Source organism: Eschrichtius robustus, chromosome X, assembly GCF_028021215.1.
Source record: "Eschrichtius robustus isolate mEscRob2 chromosome X, mEscRob2.pri, whole genome shotgun sequence".
Classification (NCBI taxonomy): Eukaryota; Metazoa; Chordata; class Mammalia; order Artiodactyla; family Eschrichtiidae; genus Eschrichtius; species Eschrichtius robustus.
In genome coordinates, this window is record NC_090845.1 from 13,266,155 (window position 1) to 13,289,062 (window position 22,908).

Genomic DNA, 22,908 nt, shown 5'->3' on the forward strand with positions numbered 1-22,908 from the left:
AGACTTGTGGTTGCCAAGGGGGATGGAGGGGGAGGCAGGGATGGATTGGGAGTTTGGGGTTAGCAAATACAAACTATTATATATAGAATGGATAAACAGCAAGGTCCTACTGTATAGCGCAGGGAACTATATTCAATATCCTGTGATAAACCATAATGGAAAAGAAAAAAAAGAGAGAGATCATATAGGATCATCATTCAGGAATCTCTGCTAACTAACCAGTAACTAAGTTCCACTTTTATTACTGTACTATAGGAATCCACTTAACTGGGTGATTTTTCAAACATCTCAAACAAATGTTAAATTGAATTCCAAGGCCAGAAACCCTAAAAGGAAAAAAATGGATCTAGAAAAAAATCAATCTCATAATAGGACCAGAATCCTGGCACCAAAGGAATGGGGAAAAATAACTACATAAAGAATATGTCAATGAACTCATGTTTTAAAAGATAAAATTCAGTAGAGATCAATGTAAAGTCCTATGCTTCAATTTTAAAGAAACATCTATCTATTATGGAAATATGTGATATGTGACATCAGGCTGAAACATATCCCACATGTAAAAGACCAAAAGGGACCCAACAAACAGTATGATGTGGCTTCCAAAACACAAATGTGACTGTAGGGTAAGTGAGTAGAATTACAGTGTCTAGAACAAAGGAAACCATAGCACCATTTTTACTCCATGTTGGTCAAACTTCGTCTGGAGTAACTGTTCAGTTCTGAGCGTGATACTTGAAGAGGGACATCAACCAAGGATAGCTTGTCCAAAGGAGAACAAGTAGAAAAGTGAGATTTTAAAGAATGGTTGAAAAATCTATGTAGGATATTTAACATAAAAGAGGAAAATAGTGTATACATGATGATAACAGTAATATACAGTATATACAATATACTCTTGTGCCAGGTACTATGCTGTGCCTTGACAATGGTTGTTTATAAATCTCTAGAAGGCCATCTTGTGGAAGAAGAATGGACATATTCTGGGTAACCTCATAGCATGGAATTAGGCAAAGTGAATGGAAGGCATTAGAGGGGGTGTTGATTCCCCTCCACATAAGGTAGGACTTTAGGTTAGTTTACTTTGGAAGGAAGAAAGAGCCACCTCACACCAGACAGGTTTAAGCAGAAAGTGAATTACCAAAGAACACCTGCCAAAGACACTGTAGAGAGTATTTATATATTGCTTTAGAGGAAAAAGTCTCCACTGATCCTTTGTCCAGATTCCCTCCTGCTAAGAGAGAGGCTTGGCTGTGGAGAATCAGCTATCAGCAACTTAGCTTGACTATAGTAGGCATGTTATGTATGCAGGACATGAACTTTTCAAACACATATTTTATTTGGCCTCAGCTTCTGGGGTGAGGGAGAGGGGAGGGAGGATGACCACCCTCTGGTGGGGAATAAGGAGGTTCAGTAAAGGGCCCCAGGTCTTGCATGGTCTACAAAAGCTCTATGGCAGGATCCAAAGTTCTTGGAAGATTGATTCTCCTCCTAAGCTAGGCATCTTCCTTCATGATGAAGACTTCATTCATTACTCATATGATTCCAAACCAAGTACTTTTCAGCAAAAGAAATTGTTGCAGTTGAACAATGAACTTAACAAGGTTTCACTCAGGCTATACCTTAATTCTAGAAAGTCTTTCCCTCACCCCTGACCGCCCCCAGCCAACCAAGCTTCTTTCCTCTGACAATATGATGCTAAAATCCCACCTCGAGGATTAGCCAACCAAGTTGATTAATAAAACTTATTTTCCCCATTTCCACTCTCATTTCTCTAGTGATCTTAAATAACCCCTTTATCCTATGGATTGTGGCCAACATAATAGCTCTTTATGTATAAAGTAATGCAACAGAGAACAATTTAAAATGACTTCTCTGTTGAAGACAGTGCTTTCAAACTGTGATTTCTATAATGTTACTAACTTCATTCACAGAATTTTTCAAAAGTTGGGCCTCACTCCAAAAAAAAACAACTTTATTGGTAGAAATGACAAAGAGCAAAGTACACAAAGAATTCCTGGAGTTTCTTACCAAGCAAATGGGCAGGGAGGCATCCAGTTGGACTGATACGGGAAGGGTAGGCATCCATCAACTTTGCCCTCACATAAGCGTGAAGTTGTTCATATAATGGTTTAATCTGAAAAGCTCAGGAAGAGAGTTTAAGACCAAGAATAGCCTATTTCCAATCCCCAACACTAAAAATAGGAGCTTCTTTAGACAAGTAGAATTTCCCTAAATTCTAATTTCTTCTCCTCTGAAATATTCTGGAGAGTGTGAAAGCATTCATTCTTCCCAGATATCGATGATGACCAGTTCCACTGCATAAAGCAATGAACACACCTGGAGGGATACAGATCCCAAAAGGAAGGCAGATGCAAAAAAAAATTCATTTCTAAGATGCTACCTACTTCCTTCATTTTTAAACTGAAGTATCATTTACATATAAAATTCACCCATTTTAAAATATATAGTTTCGTGAGTTTTAATAAAAGTACACTGTTGGACAACCATCACTACCGCTCAGTTTTAGAACATTTCCAACATTCCCCAAAGTTTCCTTGCACCCATGTGCAGTCAACTCCATTCCCACCCCCAGCCCCAGTTGATCACTGAACTGATTTCTTTCTCTATCGTTTTGCCTATCCTGCACATTTCATATAAATGAAACCATACAATATGTGACCTTTCATGTCTGGCTTCTTTCACTTGGCTTAATGTTTTTTAGGTTCATCCATGTTGTTGCGTGTAACAGTGTTCATTCCTTTTTATTACTGAGTAGCATTTCATTAAATATGAAAGGTCCATCCATGTTGCTGCAAATGGCATTATTTCATTCATTTTTATGCCTGAGTAATATTTCATTGTGTGTATATATATATATATATATATATATATATACCACATCTTCTTTTTCCATTCATCTGTCAATGGACACTTAGGTTGCTTCCATGTCTTGGGTATCGTAAGCAGTGCTGCTATGAACATTGGGGTGCATGTATCCTTTCAAATCAGTGTTTTCCTCTTTTCCAGATATATGCCCAGGAGTGGGAGCGCTGGATCATATGGTAACTCTATTTGTGGTGGTTCTTAATCATGGTTTTAATGTGCATTTCCCTAATAACGTTTTATTTGCTTATTCATCTTTGATGATGTACTTACTCACATCTCTTGCCCATTTCTTTTTCGGGGGGGTTGTTTGTCCTACTTCCGTTTTTGATAGCTCTGCCCAGCTATGGCTGTGACAGAACAGCTTCACATAAGAAGCTGGAAGGCATGGGGATGTGGGGGTCAAAATGAAGGAAGAGGGAGACATTGAGAGGTGTCTATGGGGCACTTCTAATAGGACTCTCCCTTCCCTAGAACGTCTTCCTTAGCCAAAGATAAGGAAACAACAGTATCAAGTGTCCTGAGGAAGGAAGCAAAGCCTATGGCTCTGCTAACAAAGGAAGACAGCACAGGCCCCACATAGCTCCTGAAACCCATGCTTTCTTATAATCTAAAAGACCACTCCTTCCTATTGTCTTTCCTTCTCATAATCTTCCTGTTGGTAATTGCTGGTCAATGGCTGAAAGGGAGAGAAAAGCAGAGCAATTCCGATCATCTGTAGCAGTTGCCCTGTGATTCTTTACAATCTTTTCAAGCTCTAATATTCCATAACTCTGAGGCCTGGGAACGACCAGCCAGTGTGTTAAGAATAAGCCAGAATACTGTTGGTCCCTGTCCCTTCTTCCTGCACGCTGCCCTACATCTGTCTCTGCAGACAGTTCCTTGTTACCTCTGCAAAGGTACGTTCCACATCTGCGATCAACTGGTCGCGGCTGTAGTCATAGCCACCTGCCCCCGTCACTTCATAATCCCCTCTCCAATAGTCCCCATAGTCCTCATAATCTGTTTTTAAAAAAGAGAAAAATGAGAACATCTGGAAAGAAAGAGATAAAGCACAGTATACATAGAATAGCTTTCCTGGGAGGTTAAAAACTCCAAAAACCTGTCACATATCTATTGCCCTTCTAAATATCAACTCAACGGGATGCAAATAAATAATAACACTAGCTAATGTGTCCGAAATTTAATTCATTATCTCATCTACTAAGCACAAAAACTCTACAAGACAGACAGTATTATAATCCCCGTGGTGCAGGGTAACAGCCTGCTCTTGGCCGGTTGAATGATTCGTCCAAGGTCACACAACTGGTGAGGGGCAGAGGCGCACTCCGAGTCTCCTAACCCCGGGTCTCTACTCTCTCCATAGGTCAATTTGCATCTTTAGCTTTAAAACACGTGATTGGATCTTTAAATTCTCATTTTGTTCAGGGCCTTATATTTTCAAATCTAACCCAACTCATCTTGGACACGGCCACAGTGGGCCTGTGTTTGTTGGCAAATTGTATGTATGCTTCACGTAGTGTCTTGTTATCAGGAAATGCAAGCTTGTGTCAGGGTAATAGTTAATAAAGTTTGTAAATGTATTTTAGCAACTTTTATTTTTACATGCACATTGGCAATGGATGATCAGGAAGATGAGGAGACAAGTAAATATTTGGATGGAAGGATGTGGCGATGGGCTCCTGTCTCCAGCTTGCCTATGGCTTGGGAATATGAGTTTAAGTGGTAGTGAAAGATATTTAGGAAGAACAGATGAAGAATTTTTTTCCTTCCTCAACCCCAGAGCATAAATTAATTCATAATGCCATGGCTTTGGCTCATTATTCAGGCTGGAGGGTAAGTTAGGAGATATGGAAATTCCTCACCATGTTAAGATTTTGATGACCACATGATTTGAGTTATAATTACAACTACAGAGAATAGTAGGTTTCCAGCCTAAACTACTCTGATTTGTTTCTTTCTGGGACACCACTCTGACGTAAACACACAAATGACCTTTGAGAATGAACCGTAGCCAGATGGGAGTTTAGGGGAGAGATGGTGTCTCTGACTCTCATCCTTTCTGGTAAATAGAATCGATCAATCCCCCAGACTACCTCAGGAACCCTCGGGGGCCTGAGCCCTACCCAGACAACTGATTTGTTTGAGGCCTGGTAACTTAGTCTCACTCTTGAGCCCTTTCAACTGTAGAATGTCAATTCACCTTTCCTTATTCCCTGGTGGTCTCCTCTTTGAGACACGTAACCTAATTGTTCAGCAGGTGATCGTTAAATTAGGAATACCCCTTATATCAAAGGGAAGGCTTGGTGATTCATGAGAAATAGCCCCACAGCCCTGTAGAGAGCTTCAGAACCGCCACAGCCCAGCAAACTCACTGTTGGCTCTGGCCATCTCATTTTCCAGGACCACATACTCTTCATAAAATGGCCTCAGCTGCTTGCCGACCTCAGCCCTCCAGCCTTCCCAAGCCCAGAGTCTCCGATTGTAGTCTTCGCTGTTTTCCATTATGTCATCCAAACCTATTATCGCAAAGCACCCAAATGGAAATAAACATGCATTTGTAAAGTTTTTATTTGTAAAGAATTATATGAAATTTAAGGAATTAAAAGGCTGGCAGACATCAAGGTCATAAAGTTGTTCAATGAAATCTCATGATTCATTCATTTCCTCACCCTTATTATAGTTTCAAAATATTTCTGCAGAGAAAATAAACCACTGAGATCATTGAACTACTAATGTAATTAAATTACTTGAGTGTGACAGAATTTACAGTGCAGTTTTGTTAAAACTTAACAGAGCATCTGAAACACACATTTGGAATCTTCCCCTCTTTGGATGATCCATCTGAAAGGCACAATGTCGTCATCTAATGTTAAACTCATTTTTAAAGCTTGGAATGAAAAAAGTAAATTTTATAATCACTGCTCAAAATTAATAGCCCACCTGGTTCAAGTACTAAGTACTCCTGTGTATTTGGGTCCAAAACTTTCCCACTACTGTAGATGGTGCTCATTGTATTTAGAATTGTGTTCAACTGCAAATTAAAGATAATAAACAATGTTAAAAGTGGAAGATGTACAAAAGAGAATGCTAATGTAGAGATATCCTTTCAACCATGTGATTTTTTTATGCCTCAAAATACAGCAGTTCACATCTTCTTGGCTAAGTATCTTCTTTCATGTAGGGTTGGAACATCTCAGTTAAATTTTCCCACCATCAACTAGCACAGACTGGCCTTATAAGCACATGATAAATATATGTGGAGTGACTGAAAAAAAAAAAAAAAAAACAGATCCACCAAAATCCCAAGAATGTATCTCACCCCCACACGCAGAGCAGTGCATTTCTTGTTCCATTCAGCCTTCACTGAGTGCACATTTATTGAACATCTGCTGTGTCCTACACTCTGACAATTATGACATGAACAAGTCACTGGTCCTCAAGGACCCCACAATCATGCGACAGTGAGACAATCATGAAATCAATGATTACATAATAGAGTGACAGGTACTATAACTGTCGCCAAAAAGTGATGTGGCAGCATGGGGGGGTGGATAAATTAATAACCTGGAGATTCAGGAATGGCTTCAAAGAGGGGGCACATTAGAGCTGTGTCTTGGAAGAGAGGTAGGAATTGGTCAGGTAGAGAAGGGAAGTAGAGGACAGAGCTTACAAGACAGAAGAAGGTTGAGAAAGACAAGGCATTTTCAGGGAGTGGTGACATGAGAGAGAAAAGAAAACTGGGGTAGTGGTGTTGATTGAGGGGCATGGAGGATGGGAGAATAGAGAGGGAAGTAGGGGCAGATCATGAGCAGCCTTCTATGCCTTACTGAAGAGTTTAACTTTTACCCTGTAGGTAAAGGAACATAAGGGTAATAGAGTAAAGCAGTGCTACTCAAAGTATGGTCCATGGACCAGTGCAAGTCAGCAAATAGTTTGTTTCTCGTCTATGAGAAGCACAGGTATTGAGAGAATAAATGTTTATAAACTTTTAAAAACGATTTGATATTTCCATGACAGCTAAGCATGTGATCAATGAAATTAACCAAGCACTGACCTGCGATGGATTGGAAATAAAGAAAGATAGGGAAGAAGGGAGGGAGGAAGGAAGAAAGGAAAGAAGAAAGGAAGGAAGGAAGGAAGGGAGGGAGGGAGGGAGGGACTAGCTCTCTCCCATAGATGATTTAAGAAGCACTGGATGAACGGCCCTGTTTCCCCTTCTCCTATTTCTCTCTTCCGTTATTCCTTCACTCTGCTGCAAGAGCCATTATCCTAAAACATGAAACAGATCTCATGCTTAAAACTTCAACAAGATCCCACAGTCCAAAGGAATAAACCCAAGTCCATGGCACAAAACCCCTCCTGTTCTCTTTCTCTACCTGCTTTTTCGATCTCCCCTCCTTCCTCTCCATTGAATTCATGCATCCTTGAGCCTCCCCTCTTCCCAAACACTTCAAGCTCTTCTTACACGCATTTCAGTGATTTTTAATCCTGGCTGCACATCAGAATTACCTGGGGATCTTTTTAAAATACCATGTCCAGTTTCCACCTAGACTAGACCAAGCTCTAGGCTGTAACAGAGCAACGGGCAAGGTTTCACACGGTGCCCTTGTGGAAAAGATGGGGAAGGGCGAAATGGATAAAATAAAGTGGATTAATAACTATTTGAATAATGGGCCCCAAAGAATGCAGAATAATAAACGACAACTTGTAGGAAGACACAGGCCATATGGTTTTATCTTTGTCCTTATCGTGCATTTTTCTTTTTATAGATGCAGATAAGAACACAGTACCAGAGGGCAAGCAGCTGAGAAAGACTTTGATGTTAAATAGCCAAATCTTTTAGATAAAAATATTTCAATAGATCAAATCAAGGGTCTGTAAATTATGATTTGCAGACTGAATCCTGTCTGCTGCCTGTTTTTGTAAAGTTTTATTGGAACACAGCCATGCCCATTTGTTTCCATGTTAGCTGTGGCTGATTTCCCGCAACAAGAGCAGACTGACTCAGTGGGACAGAGACAGTATGGCCCACAAACCTAAAATATCTACTATCGTTCCCTTTATAGAAAGAAAGTTGGCTGACTCCTGGGCTAGAGAGATAGGATGAGAGATTTTTATTTTAACAGGGGTGAATATAGACTTTCTTGAATTTAGACAAACTACCTACATAAGAATAGAATTTTCAAAGGTATCATTTTTGGAGCAACATTGGTGGAAGAGATTTGGAGACTCTCTTGACAGTGATGTTGAGATGAATCAACCATGGAATTTGACTGTCAAAAAACCAAAGCAAGCAAACAGAAGCCTAATGTAATCCTGGACTGTCTTAGTAGATGTAAAGCACAGGAGGCAGGATGTCGTACCCCTGCTCACCTCCATGCAGACCCAAACCCACTCGGAGGGCTGTGTTCAGTCCAAGGATACTGACAAAATGAAGCCAGCAACTAGGACTGGTTAGGGAACTTGAAACCATCGTATAAGGAAAAATCGACAGAGTGAAGGATGTTTAGCCTAGAGAAGAAAAGACTCAACTAGTTAAAAAAAAAAATTACCTGCCTTCCTTCATTTAAAGACCATTACGGCAGAGAGCAATCTGGCTGGAGAAGGCGGTACAAAGCGGGGGTAAAGCACTTTACGCTCAGTGGAGGGAGTATCTTGCCATCAGTTAGAGGGACCCACGTATGGAACTGGCGTCTTGGAAAGAAGTGAGTCGCCCATCCCTGAAGTAGTCTGAGCTGGGGTGGTTTAGCCACTTGTTAAAGAAGTTGCAGAGGAGAGTAAAGAAGCAAAGGGGTGGGGGAGGATCAGACGACATACAGGGCTTCTCAAGCTTAGCACCATTGACGTTTTGGACCAGACGACTCTTGTCTTTGGGGGCTTCCTTGTGCCTTGTAGAGTGTTTAGCAGAATCCCTACCCGCTAGATGCCAACAGCACCCCTCAACAGTTGTAAAAACCAAAAATGTCTCCAGACGTTGTCAAACTGTCAGTGTCCATATACACCACAGCGCCCTTACAATCGTGGTTTAACGATGTGTCCTAACATACCAGTGTCCTCCTTCACTCTCAAAGGATTCCAGTTTGGATGATAAGTTACGTGGCCACCCTACCGAGGCACAGAGCTCTTTCTATTGTGAGCATTGCTATTTTGGCAGATAAAGGAAGCAGCCCGGGGTGATATTAATGTTTAAGATTTCCCAAATATTTCAACTCTTGGGGTCAATGCTAGCATGTCACATACTCGTTTGCTCTTGTCTGCTGAGAGCACTGAGGTCCCACTCTGCTGAAGGGCCTGCAATTGACGTTTGAGTGTGAGATTCTGAATTTCTTCTAGTGGATAAGTTTTGGCAATCCTGGACTGTTCTTCATAAAAGGCAGACCATTTGGCCCTGGCTGCATTCTGAAACGACACAAAATAAAAATAATAATAATAATAAAGTTGAAGTTAGAATGGCACTGCTCGAATAGATAGAACAGAAGATATAGTCCAAAGAGCATCTGGTGGAACATTTAATATTTCCTGAGTGGTTTAATCCTCTATTTTGCTGAAGGTCAAAGTTTAGGTTAAGAGTGACCAAGCCACTCTTGGTCACTCTCTCTTTCTGACCTAGTGCTTAGTTTTCCCAAGGGTCCTGTCCCCAGAACTGGAAGTGAATTCTCACAGATGATTCATGTTGTGAGGCCCTGGAATGTACGGCCTTAGCACTTGTGACGTGGGTGAGTTGTTCAAGGATTCAAGGATGAGCGCTCTAAAGGGAGAGTCCAGCAGAGCTCAGAGCGGACTTCCTGGGCATACAGCGCCTCACGGCGATGAGAACCATAAGAAATGAGAACCAGTTTACAGGAAGCTCCGTGGTGCCATGATTTACCAGAGATTCTGATCTTAAAGTATGATCCCCAGTCAAGGTTGCCCAGAACATGGCCAGTTGGTAGCTGTGGTGATTTTCTACCAGCAAAAGAAACCAATAAGCAGGTGATGATGCCAGGATTCACTTGCCCCCCCCATCTTGACCATCAGTAGGCAAGTGGACTTCTCCAGACTTATCCAATGCAGTCTTCTCTCAGCGCACAAGCTCATTTCCATTTATCAAAGACTGAAATGAGCAACTATTTTGTACATTGTACTTCTCTAGACCCTATAAAAGAGGTAGCATATGAGGCAAGTAAGAACTCCATTCCTTGAGTCAGACACTTCTGACTAGCTGTTGTGACCTTGAGCAAATTACTGAGTCTCTCTGAGTCACGTTACCTTACCCGTAAAATGAGAGTAATAATAGTAGAACTTACCTCAAAGGGTTGTTGTAAGGGCGAGAAAATTTAACAAGTAATATAATGCCTATCAAAGTGCCTGATACATCCCAAGCATTTAAAAATCATAGCTACTTTATCACTTACAGGGAAAAAAAGTCTTGTCCTTAAGTTGCTGACAGTTTTATCAAATAGATAAGATATGCATCGTGAATGTTTCATTACTGAAACAAGAGCATATGATAATGTATAAACTATGAGTGGGGCTAAGCAGTTCCTGTTACAGGGACCAGATTTGGCAAGCCCTCACGGAGGAGGTGGAACTTAAGACAGACCTTAAAGTAGGTAGGAGATAGATGGGTGTAGAGGACTTTGCAAAATAATTTACCTCATTTGGTCTTCTTAACAACCCCACGAGATAGAAAATTATTCTATTTCCATTTTTCCTATGTGTAGAAAGGGGCTAAGAGAAATAAATAGTGGAGCTGGCAACTAACTGCCAGTATCTGAATCCTGGATCCTGTGGTGGGCAGACACTAAGATGGCTCCTGTGATCCCTACTTCCTGGTGGTACACCCTTGTGTGTCCCCCTCCCCTTGAGTGTGAGCAGGACCTGTGTGACTCACTTCTAACTGGGAGAATATAGCAAAAGTGACAGGATATACATGTTTATGTTACATAAGATTGCCATTTTTATCTTGCCAGAAGACTCTCCCTTGCTGATTTTGATGTAGCAAGATGCCACGTTGTGAGCTATCCTATGGATAGGGCCACATGGTGAGGAATTGAAGACGGCCTCTGACTGACATCCTAAGGACCTCAGTTCAGCAACATATGAGGATCTAAATGCTACCACTAACCACATTAGCTTGGAAGTGGATTCATCCCCAGTTGAGTTGCAGATGAGACCACAGCTCTAGCCGGGACCTTGATTGTAAGCTTATGAGACTCAGAAGCAGATCCAGCTAAGCTATGCCTGGATTCCCACCCCACAGGAACTGTGAGATAACAAGTGTGTGTTGTTTTAAGCTACTACACTTGTGGTAATCTTTTACTCAATAGATAACTAGTACAGATTCCAAAGCAGGATCCAGGCATGACTGCACTCTCTAGGCCAAGGAATTTTACTTTTATCCTGTAAATACTAGGGAGTCACTTAGGGGTTGCAAGCAGGTGTGTGACATGATGAAAGTGGTGCAGGAAAGGGACAACAACGGATCAGACAAGAGATGAAGGGAATAGTCGCAGTGAAATGGAAAAAGATTTCTCTCTTTATTGAGCACACCCCCTCAGGAACTACTTCTCAGTTAATCTTCACAAACAATCTTGTGAGGTAGTTGTGATTGTCTCCACTTCACAAATGAGGGAAATGAGGCACAGAGCAGGTAAGTAACTTTGCCTAGGTCACACAGCTAGCACCTGGAAGAACCAGGGTGTCAACCCAGAAATGTTTACCTCCAAAGCTAATGCTCTTAACCATTGGCTATAGATTGGATTCGACACATTCTGGTCTTGTCTCTAACATGCCCAAATGAGAGGGAGTGAGCTATGGAAAGAGGAGTTTGGTCTACAGCACAAATTCATTTATGCAACCCACCACTCACCTCTCAGTCCCTACCCTTTTTCATCCAATCCAGAATGACTGACAGCAAAATTTCTAGTAAAACTTTGATCCCAAATTAAGGCAATTCTTTTCTTTTCAATCTACTTTGGAAACAGCTCACAATCCCCAAAAGGCCCCAATCTTAAAATATTTTTTAAAAATTATACTGCATGTGGGAACTTTGAAGATATCTGTTTTATTTTATTTATCACTATCATATACAAGTGTTATACTTTATATCACAAAAAAATTACTTTATGTTGCCTTGAATTTTGGCCCCTGAGGACACACTGTTCCATCCCAAGCTGTTCTTTTTAATACTGCTTACAATTTATTCCATATTCATACTATAAGGCTCCCAAGCCTAAATAAAACTGACAGCTTAGAAGTTATACAGAGAATCAAAGTCAGTTCATACATACCAACCAAGTAACATAGACAGTGCTTGAGAGCTATATGTAATTTTTGGATTTGAATGATGAATGAATTGAAGCATATACAGTAACTTACATAGCTACAGGGTTCAAAAGGAACCATTACAAATCAAGTAGGTGGCATCCCATACTGCCTCTGTGCAAAGGCAGGAGAGCAGCAACTAACACAGCAAAAGTTTCCACAGCCATTGATGGGGGTTTGGGGTCAAGACACACATTACTCAGTACAATCACAGGAAGTTAGAACCCTCTCTGACTTCCTACATATAACTACAGTGGATACCATATTCTCATCCTACAAGAGATTCTTTGTAATTTCAAGGACGGAAAATGTAAAATCCTAAATTATATTTTAAAACACTCCAAAAGATATCCTGCTCTTTTTGGCCCTAATGATATACAAGTTAAATATGATTTCATTATGCTTTTAAATGTTTTCATATGAGCTTCATCTTAAGCCATAGGTCTGCAGTCTCTACCCAAATTATGATAGTTTTATCTAAACAATTAAAATGCTTTTGTGATAAGTTGTTTGAAATGAAAAGAATTAAAATCTCACTTTCTTTTTTTCTATAGCTCACTATCAACCCCTAAACCACTTCTTCCCCTGTAGGTATGAGGGTTCCCTGAAGACAGAAGATGAAAAACTGAATGGAACCTTAGCATCCAAGCAGTGACTTGGAGCCCGACAGGCTCCCAGGGAACCCTCCACCCTCAGGTCCCATATGCTGGTCCAGTTTCCATATATAGCTCTCAAGACCACATCAGATTCAAAGATGAAAACTGCCTTGGTTACTTTTCAAATATGCCCAGATACTTGCATATTTTTTAAAACAGCTTATTCAACGAAGTAGGTAATCTAAATTATAACAATATTGCTTTGCCATGAGAATCAAAAATTTATTTTTTCTTTTTTCAGATGGGAGGAAGGGGTGTGGCTTCCAAACATTTTAATTTTTTCTGAATTTTATCTCATAGGGAAAAAGAAAAATCCACACACACCTGAAATTGGGTCCTGCCAGAAAGTGGCCCACCAGATATATATTTGAGATATTTCATAATAAAAAAATATAACATAGTATAAGTAACATAGAAAATATCACGAAAACCTCTACTCAGATTTTTTAAATGTTGACACTTTGCAATAGTTGCTTCAGACATATTTATTTAGTGGTTAGAATCAATAATACCATATTATATACTCAAAAGTTGCTAAGAGAGTAGATCTTAAATGTTCTCACTACAAAAAAGAAATGGTAGGACTTCCCTGGTGGAGCGGTGGTTAAGAATCCGCCTTTCAACGCAGGGGACACGTGTTCAATCCCTGGTCCGGGAAGATCCCACGTGCCGCGGAGCAACTAAGCCCATGTGCCACAACTACTGAGCCTGTGCTCTAGAGCCCGTGAGCCACAACTACTGAGCCCACGTGCCACAACTACTGAAGCCTGCATGTCTAGAGCCCATGCTCCGCAACAAGAGAAGCCACCACAATGAGAAGCCCGCACACTGCAACGATGAGTAGCCCCCGCTCGCCGCAACGAGAGAAAGCCCTCACAGCAAAGAAGACCCAACACAGCCAAAAATTAATTAATTAATTTAAAAAAAACACATATTCTCAGAAGTGGAATTGATGGGTTAAAGCAATTTTCAACTCCTGTAGATATTGTTAAATCTTGGTAAATCTGATTTTATGTCAACTCGACGTTTCATTATTAATATAATGTTATCCCTCTGATTATTAGTGAGGTTAAACATATATATGAGGTATATAAATATACATATATTCAAATTTCCTCCTCTATGCATTTACTGCTCATATCTTTTCCCCATTTTTCTAGTGAATTTTTGTCTTTTTTATCACTTAGTAAAATCTCTTTATAGATTCTGACTGTTAATCTTCTGTTAATTATATGTATCACAAATGTTTTCTCAAGCTCTGCTTCTTGTCTTGTGTGTGTCTGTGTGTGTATGTTTATGATGTCTTTTAGTGCACAGAAGTTTCTTTCTAATCCTAGTTCAACTGATTTGCTCAGTCTTTTCCTCTATAGATTGATTCTTTTGTCCCTTATTTAATAAATCATTCTAAAGCAAAAGTCATTTAATAAACCATTCCTGGGCTTCCCTAGTGGCACAGTGGTTAAGAATCCACCTGCCCTCTCGGACTTCAGACTATACCACAAAGCTACAGTAATCAAGACAGTACGGTACTGGCACAAAAACAGAAATATAGATCAATGGAACAGGATAGAAAGCCCAGAGATCAACCCACGCACATATGGTCACCTTATCTTTGATAAAGGAGGCAAGAATATACAATGGAGAAAGGACAGCCTCTTCAATAAGTGGTGCTGGGAAAACGGGACAGCTACATGTAAAAGAATGAAATTAGAACACTCCCTAACACCATACACAAAAATAAACTCAAAGTGGATTAAAGACTTAAATGTAAGGCCAGACACTATCAAACTCTTAGAGGAAAACACAGGCAGAACACTCTATGACATAAATCACAGCAAGATCCTTTTTGACCCATCTCCTAGAGAAACGGAAATAAAAACAAAAATAAACAAATGGGACCTAATGAAACTTAAAAGCTTTTGCACAGCAAAGGAAACCATAAACAAGATGAAGAGACAACCCTCAGAATGGGAGAAAATATTTGCAAATGAAGCAACTGACAAAGGATTAATCTCCAAAATTTGCAAGCAGCTCATGCAGCTCATATCAAAAAAACAAACAACCCAATCCAAAAATGGGCAGAAGACTTAAAGAGACATTTCTCCACAGAAGATATACAGATTGCCAACAAACACATGAAAGAATGCTCAACATCATTAATCATTAAAGAAATGCAAATCAAAACTACAATGAGATATCATCTCACACCGGTCAGAATGGCCATCACCAAAAAATCTACAAACAATAAATGCTGGAGAGGGTGTGGAGAAAAGGGAACCCTCTTGCACTGTTGGTGGGAATGTAAATTGACACAGCCACTATGGAGAACAGTATGGAGGTTCCTTAAAAAACTACAAATAGAACTACCATACAACCCAGCAATCCCACCACTGGGCATATACCCTGAGAAAACCATAATTCAAAAAGAGTCATGTACCACAATGTTCATTGCAGCTCTGCTTACAATAGCCAGGACATGGAAGCAACCTAAATGTCCATCAACAGATGAATGGATAAAGAAGATGTGGCACATATATACAATGGAATATTACTCAGTCATAAAAAGAAATGAAATTGAGTTATTTGTAGTGAGGTGGATGGACCTAGAGTCTGTCATACAGAGTGAAGTAAGTCAGAAAGAGAAAAACAAATACCGTATGCTAACACATATATATGGAATCTAAAAAACAAACAAACAAAAATGGTCATGAAGAACCTAGGGGCAAGATGGAAATAAAGACGCAGACCTACTGGAGAATGGACTGGAGGATACGGGGAGGGGGAAGGGTAAGCTGGGACGAAGTGAGAGAGTGGCATGGACATATATACACTACCAAACGTAAAATAGCTAGCTAGTGGGAAGCAGCCGCATAGCACAGGGAGATCAGCTCGGTGCTTTGTGCCCACCTAGAGGGGTGGGATAGGGAGGGTGGGAGGGAGGGAGACACAAGAGGGATGAGATATGGGGATATATGTATATGTATAACTGATTCACTTTGTTATAAAGCAGAAAACTAACACACCATTGTAAAGCAGTTTTACTCCAATAAAGATGTTAAAAAAATTTAAAAAAAAAAGAATCCACCTGCCAATGCAGGGGACAACGGGTTCAAGCCCTGGTCCGGGAAGATCCCACATGCCGTGGAGCAACTAAGTCTGTGCACCACAACTACTCAGCCTGCGCTCTAGAGCCCATGAGCCACAACTACTGAGCCTGCGCACCACAACTACTGAAGCCCGTGCACCTAGAGCCCCTGCTCTGCAACAAGAGAAGCCACCGCAATGAGAAGCCCACGCACCCCAATGAAGAGTAGCCCCCGCTCGCCACAACTAGAGAAAGCCCATGCGCAGCAACGAAGACCCAATGCAGCCAAAAATAAATGATAATAAATAAAAATAAATATAAAAAAGAAATCTTATCTATAAAAGAAAATAATAATAATAAACCATTTCTAACCAAGAGTCACCTATATATCCTTATAAAAGTTTGTCTTGCTTTTCCCATTTAATTTTTAGTCTATCTTAAATTTATTTGTATCTATTACATAAAGTAGGAATGCCTTGAGCTTTGGGTCATAAAAGGGTCCCTACAGATTTTTTAATTTGCTTCTTTTTTCCAGAGCTCTAGGAACCTGAACAAGTTTTTTGTTAATTTCTTGGCTCAATATTCCTGCACCCTGCTAGTTGTGTAAATTCATTTTCCACACCTATTAAAAAAATTCACAAGTGAAACCTGATTTTGATCAAGTCTCTAGATCAGGACTCTTCCCACCATTTGTTTTTGTAAATAAAGTTTTATTGCAACATATTCACACCCATTTATGTGCTGTCTATGGCTGCTTTTGTGCTACAATGGCAGAGTTGACTGGTCTACAATGGCAGAGTTGAATAGAGGCTGTAGGGCTCACAAAGCCTGAAATATTTACTACCTGGCCTGTTATGGAAAAAGTGTGCTGACCTCTGTCTCGGATCTATACATTTACAGAAAACACAGGGGTCAAAAGAGCATGTTAACCAATATTATAGGGACATAATCAGCAAATCCAGAAAGTGGGAGTTTCTATAGGACTAACAGTTCAGTACTTCTGTGAATAAATTGCAAAACAAAACAAAACAAAACAAAACAAACAGAAAAATGAGGGAGGGACTCTATAGACTAAAAGAGACTTAAAGTACATCTGCTAAAATGATCAAGAGAGGACCTTGTTAGATCCTGATTCAAACAAACCAGCTGAAATTCTTTTTAAACGAGACATTAGGGTACATTTGAATACTGACTAGATATTTGATGGTATTGAGGGATTATTGTCAAGTTTTTGACATGGTACTGTTATTAAGGTTGTTTTTAAAATTCTTACTTTGAGAGCTAGAAGGTGAAATATCTACACATAACTTATAGTTATATGATGTTGGGGATTTCCTTCAAAATAATCCAATAAACATGGGGTTGGGTAGAAAAACAAAACAAGATTGGCCAAAGTGTTGACAATTGCTGAAGCTAGGTGATGGGTATAAGGAGATTCAACGTACTAGTCCTTCTTCTTTTATATGTGTTTGACAATTTTTACAATGAAAAGTAAAAAAAAAATCCATATAATGGAATACTATCTGGCAATAAAATGGAACAAAGTAATGATACATGCTACAGCATGCAAAGTGAAAGAAGCCAGTCACAAAAGACCACCTAGTGTATAATTCCATTTATATGACATGTCCAGAATAGGCAAATCTATAGAGACAGAAAGTAGATTAGTGGTTGCTTAGAGCTGGGGGTGGGGGAGGAAGAATGATTGCTAATGGGCGTGTAGTTTCTTTTGGGAGTGATGGAAATGTTCTAAAATGAGATGGTGATGACGGTTGTACAATTCTGTTAATATACTAAAAAGCATTGAATTGTAGACTTTAAATTGGTGAATTTTATGGTGCATAATTGTATCTCAACAAAGCTGTTGTTAAAAGCCCTCAATAGTAAAAGCAAAGAAAAAACAAACCCACCTTATTCCCTAGCTCCTATAACTAGATCTGAAACACCCATGGAACCGCTCCAAACCAAAGGATTTAGCCAAAATTAAATGAATTCTCTTTTGCCCAGTTACCTGGCACACACTAAGAAGCAGCGGCAGTTCCTGACCACCAGGCCGCCCTCCCTGGGCGTAGCTGGTGGATGCCTGGTGTCCTGTCAGAGCGCTTAGATCAGTGAGTAATTGTGTCAAATTTGGATGGAATTAAACATGTCATTTTGAGTTGCTCAAGTTCAGTTTCACCAAATTACATCACTCAACTGGGATATCATCAAGTTTTCATGACAAAGAAAAACTAGCATGAACAGGCCTCCAATGCACTTGACTCGTGTTAATCCTCCACATGTGGAACTTACTCATTCCCCAGTTATCCACTGAAAAATCTTGGCTGGGCCCATCCACCCTCTTATGTTTCAAGAGACAAAAAATAAGTGACTTGCCCAAGGTATCACAGCCAGCTCAGGAGAGTCAAGATAGCATCAGATTCCCTGAATTCCATCGTATTTGCATCACACTGACTTTTCCCAACCCCTGTACCTGGGTGTAGGTACTTGTATGTGTTGGGGAGTGTGGGACAAATTCATTGGAGACAGGGTTGGAGTCTACATTCTTTCCTTGGGTACAGAATAGCAGTTTAAAATGACCCTTCTCTGGGTTCACTGTGCCCCCAGCCCTAAAAACAGAGGAAAAGGTTTAGGAAGCAGGTGTGCCCAAGGACTCTAGGGGCCCTGACCACCCAAAGGGTAAGTGTGGGCCTCCTGCTCTCTCTTCACAACTTCTGATAACTCAACAAGAAATATTTATGAAGTGTTTTTGGAGACCTCCAGGGCTCCAACAGGGCAGTCTTCAACACGCCCTTCAGCTGCATGCACAGGAATTTGGGGCAGCTGTAGTAGTTACTGCCAAATACTGGAACAGTGAACCAGGATGCCCCTGCCAGTGATGGGATCCTTTTGCTCTCTTCCAGGGATGAAAAAATTGTCCAGGGACCTCCTATGTTGCTAGAGAGCTTCCGACTTTGCAAAAAAAAAAAAAAGAAAGAAAGAAAGAAAGAAAAAGAAACAAGAAAAAAAAAATCCTTTTGACTTACAAAGGACTCTTTCAAAAACAAAACCAACAATAAACTTACAAAGAAGGGGCAATGCAAAAAAGTAATGTCATTTTACTGAGGAGAGAATTACAGTTTAATTGGTGAATGTTCGATCTCAAACATGAGAACAGTATTTGCTCTAAAGCAAGTGTTTGGTCATTAATTTTCACTGAATTTCTGAACTATATGGAAACCTGTTTTGAACCAAGCTTTTTTCCTTATCTCTATCTGATGGGCCTCTCCTAAGCAGGGAGATTTGGGGACACTATACTGATCAAGTTTTGGTGTCTTCTATTATTTTAAGCTATAGTCTCATGACTTGATCTGAGAATCGCCATACTAGGTCAGATTGATTGGCTGACAAGTCCAATATTCTGACTCTGAAAGTTATACCAAGGGATAATTAGGAAATGGCAGATTGCCCTCAATAATGTCACCCTGATAGGATATGAACAGACACATGTCATACAGCCCAAATTTCTCTTCCTGTATTAGTTATCTATTGCTACAATAATACTACATAACAGACAACCAAAAATCTCAATGGCATGTGTTCATTGTTTACGTGCCTAGAATCACTGAGGGTTACCAGGCAGCTCTGCTGATCTTGGCTGGATTTGCGTACAACTCTGGGGGATTGGTTTCAGACGGGACAACTATTCCACACATCCCTCACTCTTTAGCTGGCCAATCCAGGCATGTTCTCACGGCAAAGCCAAAGGTGCAAAGAACAAGCCCCACCGTTCGAGTCCATTCCAAGCCTCCACTTGCATCACGTCTGCTAACAGCCCATTGGTCAAAGTAAGTCACATGGCAAAGGACACAGTCACATCACCTTCAGTGGGATGGCACTGCAAAGTGACATAACCTTGGGTGTTGATATAGGGAAAGGTAAAGAACTGGGTCCATAAATGCACTTAACCATACTTCCTTACCCACAGGGGATCTACAATCCTTACATTCGCTTAAATACTTCGAAAACCGACTTATAGTTTTCAATGTCTCACTATTTTAGATTAAAGAATGGCCTAGTTTTACAAGTCTTACCAGTTTTACCACCTGTGATGTAAACAGCGCCTCTTCCTATTTACTGTACATTTCTCTCTTTTGAGCTTTCAAAGGCACCACCTTTCTAGTCTGAAGAGAGTTGGCCAGTACAACTGGGAACACTCTATCCTTTCTTGTTCCCTCTCAGACTCGGTTTTTTTGTTTCTTTTTGAGTCAGGCTTTGTAGAGCTAATTCTGCTTTCTCTTCTAACTCTCTCTGATCCCCCTAAATCATTCCAGTGGCTCTTGAGGAACAAGCTCCGTTTCTCCAGTTCTTTCTATTGAAAGTTCTTTCTCAATATTCAGCTTCCTGCTCATCTTGGTGCCTCTTGTAGCACCAGCTGCAGTGCCCGTTTCATCAGGGGATCTCAATATATGTGATAAGAGAATAGAAGAGCTATTGCGCTCCCTGTCCATTGCCCCCTCCCCAGGTAAATCCACACAGGTGCACTAATGCACTAACGCGCCCTTCACCATTGCTGGAGGAAGGAGATATTGGGCCCCCTGCTTGCTTCTTGCATTCAGATATTTTCACTTTTCCTTAAAGGGCCCATACCGTCAGCACTTTGACCACACTTTGTGGGTTTGTGCCCTTTCATTTCTGGCCTTTCCTCTAATCAACCAGTGCAATTCAAAAATGATAGCACTTAAGATCCAGAGATGATTCCAACAAACATCACTACATCTCGGTGTACAACATGCCTTCTCAGCATGTGGGCACTCAACAGAACTGTTACATGTCTCTTCAGCAATTATAACTCCCTCTCACATTCACAGCAATGATATCGTATTGTTCTCCCAGGCTCACAAGCATTGAGCACTATTTTGGTGGTTGTGTGTATTAACTGTCATCACAGCAACCCTATGAGGCAAATATGAGTGTTACGTTGTTCTTCACAGGCAGAAAAACTAAGGCGCAGAAAGGTTCATTAACTAGCTCACGTTCACCCAGGTAGAAAGTGGTGGAGCCAGGATTTGGACCTCAGCAGTCTGACTCCAGAGCTCTTAGGCATGATGCTGGTCGACCTCCACCACCACCTGCGGACCATGCGGCTAAGAATGAAAACAGAAGCTTTTTTTTTTTTTTTTTTTAGATTCCATATATATGTGTTAGCATACCGTATTTGTTTTTCTCTTTCTGGAGGGTGGGAGGGACACGCAAGAGGGAGGAGATATGGGGATATATGTATACGTATAGCTGATTCACTTTGTTATAAAGCAGAAACTAACACACCATTGTAAAGCAATTATACTCCAATAAAGATGTTAAGAAAAAAAGAGAATGAAAACAAATGCACAATGCACTGCAGGTACCTCCAACAGAGATCAAATAAAAAGTGAGAAAAAAGCAACAGTGAAGAGGTGAAGAGAGGTAAGACCAAACTATGAGACAAGAAAGAAAAATGCTCTCCTATGACAACACTGGGCTGTCAAAATCTCCTGGATTTCTTTAAGCTTTAGAAAAATAGGGGGAAAAAATCTCCTGAGGAATTCAAATGAGGCAGCAGGTCTCAGATTGGATCTGTCCAGTGAGCAGCAGTAATTTAATTTACATGCAACCCACTATTTGAACAAATACGCTTCTCAACTACATTTTTGAAAGAATGTATTGCTGTACAAGTGTCATAAAAACTTTTCTTAAATAATGTCACTCCATTTTCAGCACTGCTTTGGGATCTGTGAGGGAAGAAATCTCCTAAATCCTTGCACTTGTCAAACAAAACATCTTGCTTTCCCAGAGCATTCTGAGATTTGTCAGAACTGGTTTGATTATGGTTTTTCTTGGAGGGTTCTGCGGATCCCGTATGCTCTGGAAGTCCCTCAGAGCTCCGTAACCATTAAGGAAGGAATTCCCAAGTCCAGCCTCACCCGACCCCTGGTAATCTTAATTACTGGCTAGCTCTTTCACTAAGCCTCCAGTTGCATTTTTTTCAGTTAATAGATCATTTGTAGAGAGTCTTTAGACATTCCTGTTGGCATTGTAGGCTTGGGAAAATTATTAACTCAATAACTTATGGCATTTCTATGAAATGCTTTGAAAGCCTGACTATGATGAGAATTACGGTGGCAACTTTCTAAAGCATGTTCACTGGTTTCCAAGAATCTGTACTGAGACCAGTGAATTATTTTGTAACAATTTTCCAAATGAACCAAAGGTCAATTGTTCAGGCATCTGGGACTCCAGAATCAGAAATACTGAGGCAAACATCCAACCTCACAGCTCAGAGCATTTCTTTGATTTCCCTTTTCAGTTTCCTGGGCAGTAAGCTGATTTTTAAGAAGCAACCGATATCCCTATGTAGCTATAGGAAAGAACTCACCATCTTTTGGACATTCTCATCGGTAATATTGGTGTTATAATTCCAAGAAGCAAGTGAACTTTCATAAGATAGGTCTTCAGCTTCATGGTCAAACTTCTGCAAAAATGTCTTGGCCTGTTCCTCAGTGGTGGACTGAGCAGCAGTTACAGCAACAAGGCTGAGAAGGAGCCAGAAAGAGCCTGACATCCTTCTCTGTGCGCCAAGATCCCAGTCACTGAACAACTTCCCTAGAGTGAAACCTCCTCATGAGATTTTCTCTCTCATCAGCCTTTGAACTTGGGTTGGGCACTGAGCAGGAAGATAAAAAAAAAAAAGGAAGAAGAAGAAAAAACAGTAAACAATCTGCTGAACCAACACAAAATTCATCCTGGAGAGGACAGATATGTAAACAGATTTTAGAATGATTTCTTAAAGTAAATCAAATAAACAAATGTTATTCATTAATCCTAGAGAATCATAGCTCTCCTCAAATTTTATGGCCAAATCAAAACTTGTCCATTTGGTTAGTATGTTCCTTAAAATCTGTTAAAGATACACTAAAGGTGTTATGATTTTACAGTGACCAACGAACTCTAGAA

The 22,908-nt window shown here is 40.3% G+C and overlaps 1 protein-coding gene across 1 annotated transcript in view; it reads right to left on the minus strand.

Moving 5' to 3' along the window:
* Nucleotides 1-22,563, minus strand: part of ACE2 (angiotensin converting enzyme 2) — a 50,764-nt gene extending 28,201 nt beyond the window's left edge. Inside the window, exons 1-6 of the mRNA XM_068533380.1 lie at nt 22,331-22,563; nt 9,130-9,288; nt 5,830-5,920; nt 5,262-5,405; nt 3,776-3,888; nt 2,032-2,137 (exon numbers count right to left, since the gene is read on the minus strand). Coding sequence (XP_068389481.1) covers nt 2,032-2,137; nt 3,776-3,888; nt 5,262-5,405; nt 5,830-5,920; nt 9,130-9,288; nt 22,331-22,516 — 799 coding nt within the window. The 5' untranslated portion in view covers nt 22,517-22,563. The remainder of the gene's footprint in view (nt 1-2,031; nt 2,138-3,775; nt 3,889-5,261; nt 5,406-5,829; nt 5,921-9,129; nt 9,289-22,330) is intronic.
* Between the last annotated feature and the right edge of the window lie 345 nt (nt 22,564-22,908).